At 54.8% G+C, this 11,169-nt stretch overlaps 3 protein-coding genes across 3 annotated transcripts; all 3 read left to right on the top strand.

Annotated features, from left to right (window-relative positions):
* Positions 1–208: 208 nt before the first annotated feature.
* VDAG_08665 (chromo domain-containing protein) lies at positions 209–5,908 on the top strand (the record flags this gene model as incomplete). Its single annotated transcript, XM_009652974.1, has 5 exons — positions 209–754; positions 1,070–3,085; positions 3,138–4,757; positions 4,814–5,006; positions 5,076–5,908. The coding sequence occupies 5 exons, from the start codon at positions 209–211 to the stop codon at positions 5,906–5,908; spliced, it is 5,208 nt and encodes a 1,735-aa protein (XP_009651269.1).
* Positions 5,909–7,862: 1,954 nt separating this feature from the next.
* On the top strand, positions 7,863–7,961 carry VDAG_08664 (uncharacterized protein; the record flags this gene model as incomplete). Its single annotated transcript, XM_009652973.1, has 1 exon — positions 7,863–7,961. The coding sequence occupies one exon, from the start codon at positions 7,863–7,865 to the stop codon at positions 7,959–7,961; it is 99 nt and encodes a 32-aa protein (XP_009651268.1).
* Positions 7,962–10,421: 2,460 nt separating this feature from the next.
* On the top strand, positions 10,422–11,165 carry VDAG_08663 (cAMP-dependent protein kinase regulatory subunit; the record flags this gene model as incomplete). The annotated part of the gene is made up of 1 exon (XM_009652972.1): positions 10,422–11,165. One exon carries the CDS (start codon positions 10,422–10,424, stop codon positions 11,163–11,165), a length of 744 nt encoding a protein of 247 aa, XP_009651267.1.
* Positions 11,166–11,169: the final 4 nt, after the last annotated feature.

Here is an 11,169-nt window from a genome sequence, read left to right as displayed (position 1 = left end):
TTTCTACGCATTATACATCGACCTCCAAGGGCCAGATACAAACCACACCTCTGTACGCACCGCCGGTGACTTGCGCGCGTCCCATTTCAAATCACGTCATACCACTAGCTGCACGTCAAAGCTGTTCGACTCTTAGGCTTGCCGCTGCCCGCCCATCACCATCACCCATCGTCACCAATGACATCGACAAACGTCCTGCTGCTTCGCCATGGAGGAGACCGATAGTGGTTCCGAGCCTGCGGCTCCTTCCACTTGGAAGGGTACCTTGGTGTTCGGAACCCCAGAGCCGGAATTCAGCTCCGAGGAGGGCGTTGCCGACATTTTGGAGTCTGTAGAGAATCCCGAAGCCTACGAGTTCGAGACCCATGCGAACAAGGACGTGTCGAACGAGGCCCTCACCGATCTTCTTCCCGAGAGCACCGAATATGAAGAAAATGAATTGCTCGACGCGACGTCTCAAGAACCTCTTGCGCCTCTTGCGCAGGAGTTCCAAGAGGACGAGCTACAGCCAGACGTACCGGACCAACACAGCCCCGAAACGCAGGAGTCCCAGGCAGACTCGCCGCGAACAACGGCCCCCGAGCGCATACGACCGGTTCAGTTTGAGATTGTGTTACCACAATTGTCGCCAGAAGAGCGTGCGCGCTATCGAGAGGTTCACAGTGACCGAGTGGATTTCATCTACGAGGAGGTTGCAGAACAGCCATACGACCCCTATTACAGGATTGAGTATACAGACGGCAGGCAACATCTTGTAAGTCAACTCAAAAGTCTTCTTTCTACCTTGCGTTGCGCTCTCATTATCTCCAACAACCCTTCCTATCTAATGTGCCTCTCTTTCTTGTCTCGTTGGGAAGGCGCAGCAGTTTTGAAGCGCCTCTCAACGCTTCTTGACTCTTTCCTATCCAGAACAGTCCTCGCCAATTATCCTCGCCAGCTCTCACTTGCACAGCTGCCTTCTTCTTGTGCTGGTCAGGTCGGGCTGACGCGGCTTCCTCTCCTTCCCCAATCTCTTCAAACATGATCTTCACTCAACACCAAATGCGCAACTGCTAATATCACTTTCAAGGTATCTGAATCAGACCTTGCAGCGCAGCACGGCGGCAAGACCGCATTGCGACGTTGGCATGCTGGAATCACCCCAGAGGACATTTTCGAGATGAGTCGAGGAACCGCCCACAAGCGATCTTGGGAGGATGGTACCGAAGACAGTGCTTCATACGGATCCCTTGACGACATGATGGACGTCGATGATGACGACGAGGACCACATGCGTACGCTCTATAAACGACGACGAACTTCGGCTCGTGCAAGTACGAGTCGTACTGCCCCTTTCTCGAGCGACGAGGACGAGCCCACTGCACCGGCACCACCCGCTCGCCAGCTTCGCGATCGCCAGCCGAGGCAATTGAAGCTCACAAAATTGGCATTCGCAAATGGCAACTCTTTCGGTGATGATGATGATGAACTCGCTTTGGCAAACTTGCTCAACAAATCAGACGGAGAAGACGACGACTTTCAGCTCATCACGTCCGATGTGGTTCCAAGGACAGGCCGAGGAAGAAAAAGTCTCAAAAAGCTGAAGTCGTCTCGTTCGAACTACGCGGCACGCAGCTCTCGGGATTCCTCTATCGAATTTGAAGATGACCGGCGTCGTTCGGGAAGGTCGACAAGAAACACCAAAATCATGACAGACCTTACCGCGATGGATGATGACTTCTCCTCTGTCGAAGAGGGCAAGACTACCACAGCACCCAAAGTCGTCAGCATCAACGAAGTTTTCAAGCCATTACCGCCAGACTCTGACTTCTCGGAGTACCATATCAGTGTCTGTGACGTGTGCAACCAGGGCTCAATTTCCAACAGAGGTCAAATGATCGGCTGCCAGGGATGTTCGCTGTCTTTCCACAAGGGGTGCATCAAATCACGCGCGCAACGCGACCACATGGCGACCAAGGTCGGAGACGATAGCTTCGTCTTGCAGTGCAAATGGTGCATAGGCATTTACAGGAAGAAGGACGCGAACGCTCCGCATCATGCAATGTGTCAATCATGCAAAGAAGATGGCAAGGCCTGCAAGCCCTTTTCAAAGAAGAAGACCGCGAGGGAGGAGGAGAAACTACGGCAGGACAACGGTGGCGTCGATCCCATCACCAAGGTCGAACCCTACCTGGTCAACAATTCAGAAGTTGTCTTGTTTCGCTGCACGACTTGCAAACGTGGCTGGCATTTTGAGCACCTCCCATCGTCGCGTACGGAGTCCGATGTGGCAGGTACTCGTGAGCAGCGTCTTGCAGATTACTCCATTGACTGGAAGTGCGAAGACTGCAGCCTACGCAACGACAAAGTCCATGTTCTCGTCGCCTGGAGACCAACGGGCAAGAAGGAAGGGGCCATCGAAGACGGCGAAGCTACACCGGACTTCAGCAGCTTGCCCGAAGACGGCAAGGAATATCTTGTGAAGTGGGCCGACCATTCGTACTTCCACTGCACGTGGATGCCAGGTGCTTGGGTGCATGGGATCACTGCCGGCGCTATGAGAACTACATTCGCCAAGCGGGATGCCGAACGAAGCCTTCTCAGGATGAACAAGCAAGACGCCATCCCTGAAGAGTATCTCTTGGCAGATGTTATATTGTACGCCAAGGCTGATAACCAAGCGTCCAGTAAAGATGCCGAGATGGCGCGCATTCACAAGGTTTCTAAGATATTTGTCAAGTTCCAAGGACTTGGCTATGATGACGCGGTCTGGGACTCTCCTCCTCCCCCTGAATCCGGTCGTCCTTACGAGGCCTTCAAGGAGGCCTACGAGGAGTATCTCTGTGGAAAGTACTTTGCTCCTGGCGTCGGACCCAAGATGCAAGAGCGAGTGAGAGCTTGGAAGCGCAAGGAGTTTGTGGAACTCAAGGAACAGCCTCGTGGCATCAAGCGAGGAAAACTCATGAAGTATCAAGAAGAGGGTGTCAATTGGATGCTTTCGAGCTACCACACTGGCCGCAATGTCATTCTGGCAGACGAGATGGGCCTCGGCAAGACTGTTCAAGTGGTGAGCCTGATCACGACATTGATCCAGGACAGCCCACAGGTATGTTTGCCTCTTGTATCAACGTAAGGCATGACACTGACAAAAACGATAGTGTTGGCCATTCATGGTGGTGGTACCCAACTCGACGTGTCCCAATTGGCGTCGCGAGATCAAATTCTGGGCCCCTGATCTACGTGTAGTTAGCTACCACGGAGGACGCCACTCGCAAGACTTGGCTTACAAGTATGAGCTCTTTCCTGATGGCGCCAAAGATATGAAGGCACATATCGTCGTCATGTCCTACGACTCGGCCCAAGATGACCGGACAAAGTCATTGTTTCGCTCAGTGTCATGGGCCGGACTTGTGGTTGATGAAGGCCAGCGACTGAAGAACGATCAAAACTTGCTTTACCTCGCCCTCAAATCGATGAGCTTTCCCTTTCGATTGCTTCTGACGGGAACGCCCCTGCAGAACAACAAGCGAGAGCTCTTCAATCTGCTGCAGTTTGTCGACACGGCGCACAACGCCGCCAAGCTTGATGAGGAATACGCCGAGCTGAACGCAACCAACCTGCCAAAGCTACACGAGAAGATCCGCCCGTATTTCCTGCGACGCACCAAGGCGCAAGTGCTCAAGTTCTTGCCGCCCATGGCGCAGATCATCTTGCCGGTATCCATGACGATTCTCCAGGAGAAGCTCTGCAAGTCGATCATGGCGAAAAGTCCAGAGCTCATCAAGGCCATTTTTGCAGACGACAAGATCAAGACGAAAGACCGCGGCAGCCTCAACAACATTCTTATGCAGCTTCGTAAATGCTTGGCACATCCCTTCATCTATAGCCAGGCCATCGAGGAGAGGTCAGACGACCCCATCGTGACGCAGCGCAACCTCATCTCTGCTTCAGCCAAGCTTCTTCTGCTTGAAATCATGCTACCCAAGCTCAAAGAGCGTGGCCATCGCGTGCTGCTGTTCAGCCAGTTTCTCAACCAGCTCGATATTGTTGAGGATTACCTCACTGGACGAGGGTACGATTTCCGGCGGCTTGACGGCTCCATTTCCAGCTTGGAGAAGCAACGACGTATCGACGCTTTCAACGCGCCTGATTCACCCGTCTTTGCTTTCCTACTGTCGACCAGAGCTGGAGGTGTCGGCATCAATCTTGCCACAGCCGACACCGTAATCATCCTCGATCCTGATTTCAACCCACACCAGGACTTGCAAGCTCTCTCTCGAGCACACCGAATTGGCCAGAAGAATAAAGTTCTATGCTTCCAGCTAATGACGAAGAACTCGGTGGAAGAGAAGATTATGCAAATTGGACGCAAAAAGATGGCTTTGGACCATGTTCTTATCGAATCCATGGACAACGAGAACGACGCAGGCGATGATCTGGAGTCAATCCTCAAGTTTGGAGCCTCGGCCCTATTCAGCGATGAGCAGGACCAGAAAGATATCATTCGATACGATGACGCCAGTGTGGACAAGTTGCTCGACCGCACGCATATCGAGCAGGCCAAACCCGATGAAAGCGGCTCAGGCGAGTCGCAGTTTTCTTTCGCCAAAGTCTGGGCGAACGACAAAGGGACTTTTGAGGATGACATGGCGGAACACGAGGATCCCACCCTCAACCCGAGTATATGGGAAGACATTCTGGCCGAACGTGAAGCCGTGGCGCAGAAACTCGCAGAGGCGGAAAAGGTGGTGCTGGGACGGGGAGGGCGACGTCGGACAGTGAGTTATACTTGCCATGTCTTGCGTGTAACACACATAACTCACGATGATTCAAGGCTATCAACTATCGCACTAATGAGGCGAATGACGTCGCAGGACGTACCGAACTGGACGGCTCTGATGTCGATGGCGACTTTAGCGCTGATACGGATGAAGACGAAGAAAGTGCAGGTGAAAACGAAGCATCTGCAGATGTTGGTATTACTGACCTCGCCGGCGTCGTGCCCCGGAGAGCTGCCGTTGTGAAGGGTAAGATTTCCTTGGTCGGGGCTACAATAACTACGTGCCGAGACTCTTGCTAACATGTCACCATCCCAGACACCGCTCCAGCACCGCCAGTTGTCGCTGTCGGGAGCAAGAAAAGAGGTCGGCCGCGCAAGACTGACACACCACAAGGAGAGCGCGCCAGAGGCCTCAAGGCCAAGAACCCAGATTCGAAGCAGCCTGCGGTGCAGAACACAACACTCTCGAATCGACCACAAGTCGTCACTCACCAGAATAACCCCCGAGTCCACAACGGTATTGGCCCTCTTTGGGACTCAACCGCCCTTTTCGTGCCTGGCCAGATGATGCTGCCCAGTAACGCGCCATCCCGAGCAGGGCCAGGATACCAGAACACTCGACAAGATTACCAGCAGAGTCAGCACCAGTCTCCGTTCTTCAACTTGCCACCAAATCAGTCCCAGCAGCTACCGCAACAAAACTTGCACCCACAAACTCAAGGAAGGCTGAACGGTACAGGACAAGCCTCTCCTGATCCGTGGCAGGGTCAACCACGACAGGCGATCGTGGAGACCACGTTACCAAGCCCCCGGGTTTCCGAAGCGACCAAGCCCGCTCTTCCGGACATGGCCTACAAGGCCAAGATCCCAGGGCTAACCCTCGAATCGGCTCTCAAGATCTCCAAGCAAATGGTAACAAGGATACCACCGCACCGCGGTCACCCCAAGGCACAACCAGCAAAGACTACCCTTGCGGACATGAAGTGTACAGGCTGTCTAGGCGACCATCTAACATCGGCCTGCAACGGACGGTTGACAGAGACTCAGATCCGAATGGCTCTAGATGAACTCGCACGAATGCCAGATAACTCCGTCGTCGCCCTCGAGAAACTTGAGCTCAAGCAGCGCTTGTTGTCGATACCGGTATGACCAGGGGGAGTGAGGCAATAGCTCATCGGATACATGATACGGGATGGCTCTTCGTTTATATGCGATTGAATATGGCTTCAATCTAGCTTTTGGTTACGGAGAGGACGACAGAATACGTCTTCGGTTGCAGAAAACCCCATGGGCTCTCGTTCATAAAGGGGTCAAGTAGGGCTCAAGATAGACGTCTATCATACTAGCTTACACACATGATGAATTTAAAACCATGAGTACGACTTCACCGGCTCGGGACGTCCATGACCATGAAAGGCCTATCAGATGCAACTGTAGCCAGCGGCTGTCCAACACCCTGTTTGTCACGTGTAGGGGCACAAATCCGCAACTGCAGCTATCCGCCTCATCGTGGCAAATCTGGACTAATATCGGGCAAACGGCGGCCCAAGCCACCTGGCTCGGTCAGAGAAACGGGTTCAGCTGTGAGGACACAAACGGGCGTCTCTGGTTTGGTCGTGGAGGGAGGGGTGCATAGCAGTCCAACAACCCCCCCCCCCCTCCCTTCATTCTGCTCATCCTTCCTCTTGTGCCTTGTTATCCGCGGCCAACACGATCTTTGTCTCGGTACTCTGCTCAGCACCTCTCCCGGCGGCGTTCGTCAAGCAGACCAAGCTGCCGCGTTCTAAACCTGCACGGGGGCAACGAAGCACTGACGCGGAGCTGGGATTTGCGCAGCGGACGGGGGAGGCGGCATGGGGAAAGACGGTTTGCAGGTGATGCAGAAAACAGACCACTGCAGCAGCGACTTGTGTCCCTTTGCTTCTCCAACATCAACTCTTCCACTTCTTCTACCTCCGTATTCCTCTCACATTTCCTCCATCTTCGTCCTGGAGAAGCCCGGCGTGTCTCTCCCCTACATACGACCCGCCACTCACAGAGGTAGCGTTCGCGACCCTGCCATCGCGCCGTCGCCGTGAACGTCGTCTTGTGAAGACGACACTTTCCATCATTCAGGCGACGAGAACGCTTATACGGTTGAGAACGCACACTTCAGACTCATGGGCGAGCACTTGATCACCAGGACGACTGATCAGCATCGTCGGAGGATGGCGACAGATACGCACAAGTTAACCCACCAGCACCATCAAGTGCCAAGGAGAGACGACCGAGACGGCCATGCATCGCTTACCAACGTGAGCTGGTCCGCCAAACCAGTGGTGGAAAGCACACCACGATGTCTCGAATCGCATGACTGGCAACTGGCGTCGGCAAACACGAGTGGACAATTCTCCCCCCTCAGCCCCAGCCCGGCCCCAAGCGGTGACTGTATCCCAGAACGCCGGCTCAAGGATCGCGACAAGACTGAGCTGCCAGGCATATACGCATACTGCTTCGACAGAGGCAATGGAAACTATACCAGGCTGATACCGGCAGACATGCTGCCGCCAGTATTGGGCATTCCTGCCATACAGCAGGGCTCTGGGGGGATGATGGTGCTACCGCTCCCAGGCGCTGAGCCTGTCGGAGGTCTGCCCAGTAATGTGCAGCCTGTCACGTTGAAGGTGAGATGATGGCTTCCCTTATTCAGGTTGGGCGCGCTTGAAGGTGACTGAACGGCATAGACACCCCCGCCGTCTCCCGGACCAGTAACTGATACCATTCAGGTAACGTTCAGTATTATGCGCAACGTGCCGCGCTTGCAGTTGATTCCGTGCCTGGCCTTGGTCATTGTGCTGACAACCAGCTTTGTGATAGGAGACCATCGATACCATCGTGGCATGCTCGCCAGCCGGTCCCAAGAGGACCAAGGTCTACTGCGACAAATGGGTGCACGAGGGTGTGTGTGCCTTCACGCAGCAAGGCTGCAGGTATAAGCACGAGATGCCGCTCGACAAGGCCACGCAACACAGTCTGGGCTTATTCCATGGGCTCCCGACATGGTGGAGGAAGCAGCAGGCCGAGTTGCAACGACGACAGCTGACTGTTAGTGGTCGGAACGTTGATGATTCCGTCCAAGTTACTTCAGCCCCCGGCAGCGCCGTGCTCGGAGGTGAGCAACAAGGCCGCGGTGCCGTGGCTGAAGCAGATCAGAGCAAAGTAGACCAGACGGCAACCTACCGGCCTCAACACTTAGCTGCATGGCGACATCGAGACGTATCGAAGTTTGCGCCCGTAGGGCTGCGTGACATGACAGAGAGGGGCCCCTCTCGGGCTCGAGAGTATAGGATGGGCTATGTGACAAATGGTGGTCCTGGTACATTATCCCGAGATAGCGGTAGCCCACGGGCGGTCGCTGATGCAAGCTCGGCAGGCCACATCACAGCAGTTCAACAGAGTCCTTCACAGATGACTCCTTGTGTCTGGGGGCCCATTGGTCCACCGTCCAGGGTCCCAGACTTAGGGCACAGTCCAGCCCCATATGCTCCCTTTGCTCGAGCAGGCGTTATCATGTCTGATGAAAGTCTGGGGAACCACGCCATTCTAAGGTCCCTGGACGGGAATTTGGCGACTCGAGGCAACGAGTCCTCTCTCATGACGGACAGGCAGCGTCTGGACCAGGGCAAAAGCTACTATGAGCAGCAGCTCGTGGGTCTTGATTGTAAAGGAGTCTACCGCTGAGGAAGTTTGAGCAGTTGGAATAGAGTCGGGAAGCCGGCGACAGCTGGAGCCAAAGTCGAGTAGATACGAGGGTGGACGTCCTTGCGGCGTGAGTACGTTGGATGCTGTCCGCAGTAGAGAGATGCCCTGCTTGTTTCAGCAATCAAGACCATACCCAGATTATCTATTGTATTGTTGACCGTTTGCGTCGTTTTGGGGGTACGACCTTTTCCAGAGTTGACCTACTTGCGGAGGCGATTTGTCTGAGTTGGCTCCCCAGCCTCAGCTAGGTACCTACCTAAGGAAAGGTAGGTTGGTTGGATGGAGCTTTGCACGTGCAAAAGACCCAATGCGTTGGAATAGACATGCATCTTTAAGAGCCTGGCTGATCGCTGTTGCTGGAGCCCCGCGTGCTCATGATGCAATGCAGTGGAATCTGTTATGTGCTGCCTGGAGCGGGCAAAGCACCAACAATAGGGCAAGAGACAGTGGCAGGTCAGGGAGGCAGACAGGCAGGCATTGCCGGCATGGGGATAGGAAACGGAAGGAAGCTTGGGCCACTCCTGCTGCATGGAATCCGCAAACGAAGCACACTGGAACAACGGAGCTCGGGCCATCTGCGGAAAGCACCAGACCAGCATGTGGCTTGTGCGTCTTCTAGAAAAGTTCGGCGGCTCTGACTGGCTGCCGACAAGCTTCTTGCTCCCTGCGCACAGGGCATCGAGGGGTCCTGGTGCGCCGATGCCTTCCAGTGGCAGATGTGTGGCCTGTGCAGCAGCCAGTAGCCCTGGTCCAGGGTACTTTACTGTTGCCTCTTACTCTCACAAGCGTCCCCACTCGAGCCTTCCCCTCCCCCTCCCTCTCCATCCCGTCACTCCTGCTCCTCATCTTCCACCTCCTGCCCTCACCCTCCATCCTCTCATTGTATCATACAGCGACCTCCCAGGCCAGCCATTTCTGAACTGTTTCCCCCCTTCTCTCCTCCGCAAACCCCCTTTGTCTACACAACCATATTTACTCTGCAGTCCTGACCGTTTGCTGCCAAACCAATCCGCCCGTCCCATCTCTTCCCCCATCTCTCTGGCCTCCTCTTGTCACACAGGCTCGCCCTCCGACGAACGTCCCGGCCGGCATCTGCATCTGGCAGGATTCTGTAGCTACAATTTCTCCATTCTCGCTCCGCTCCTTTGCCTCGCTCTCTCCGACACCCACCACCCCGAGCTCGACCCTTCGGCGTCTTGTCCCTCGAGCTCCTCTCTACCTACAGCTTGACGATCCCGCACGACCGTCTCAAACCTCGGGAGCCAACATTCAACCGCCCTGCTGGACCTGCAGTTGCATCTTCCTATAAAGGCCCGATTCTCCCATCTGCTCATTTTGGTAAGTCAGCCGTGGCATCCAAGACCTTGTCGTCTGAGTCAACCCTCCATGACACGCTGTTGGTGGATGATCCATCGTCCCATGCCGCACTGTCCCGTCCCCTTGCATTTGTTTTCTTGATTCCACATTTCGAAGCCGGGGAGCATGGGATGTCCATGCCAACGGCCTTTCCTTCCTTCCTTCTCACGCAGCGAGCGCTACTTTTAACTTCCTTGGCATCGAGCCCCGGATTCTGAGAGCAACTTCGCCCCCTCCCCCGGCGAACCTCCTTTGAACGTCATTGCAATACAACAGCTTCAATAAGCGCCGCCGCTAACGTTCACGGAGCAGTCATTGCAGCTTTGAGACAGACTGGTCACGCAGAGACAGCCCGGAGCACAGGTAAATATTGAACCTGCAATTTCGTTTGGTCTGACACCTGCAATATCCCCCCCACCGATGGTCACGATGCAGCAGCATTCTTTGTCCTTCTCACGATGACTTCCTTCTTATGCACCGCCAACGTCATGAATCTAATGCCTAGCACCTGTCAATTTACCCCCCCTTCTTATCACTGATTCCCTAAGCAAGGCCTGATTTCAACATGTCGTTACCTAAAGCTTACCAAATTGAGATCAAGGCCCTCGATCGACTCATACTTGAACGTTATCCCACCGATATCCTTCAGTTCTGCGCAAACTACTTTGCCAGGTGCCTCAACCCCGACAGAGAACATACTGAACGCTTCTCTACGCCCCCGAGTGTCGGCGTAAACATAAAATACACGTCTGTCGAGCCGACGCCTGCACCCCAGACCATGTCTGCCCCCTTCGCCAGTCCCTTCGGGGCCAACGCCAACCCCTTCGGCGCTCGCGACGCTTCACCCGCCGCTGGCAGCAACGTCATGCACAGAGTGATTGAGGAGGACGAAGCAGACACGATCGCCTCACCCACGTCCCCGAGCTTTGGTGTCTCTGCCCAAGCTTTTCGCAGCCCCTTTGGCAACGCTAGCTCTTTCGGCAACAGCAGTCCCTTCGGCGGTGCTGGCGACGCCCCCTTCGATGGCCCTCCGACCGTTCGAAGCCCTCCTAACCCTGAGAACTACCCTGCCGAGTACAACTTTGGCCGCCGCACCTCAGTGTCGGCCGAGTCCTTGCAGCCGTCAGCAGACTCAACCGAAAGCAATTGGACGCCTCCCTATCACGAGAAGACACCCGAGCAGCTCTCTCGCTTGCAAAAAGCTATGGAGAACAACTTCCCTTTTCAGCCACCTAGAGATGATTCCAGCGCCCAGATCCTGGGGGCGCTTAACTTGAAGCTATCTCGTAAAAGATATTCAAGGTATTGACCGA

The sequence above is a fragment of the Verticillium dahliae genome, genomic scaffold (genome assembly GCF_000150675.1).
Source record: "Verticillium dahliae VdLs.17 supercont1.21 genomic scaffold, whole genome shotgun sequence".
Classification (NCBI taxonomy): Eukaryota; Fungi; Ascomycota; class Sordariomycetes; order Glomerellales; family Plectosphaerellaceae; genus Verticillium; species Verticillium dahliae.
The sequence above is the reverse complement of the archived record's forward strand: the minus strand, read 5'-3'. Positions and strand labels throughout refer to the sequence as shown.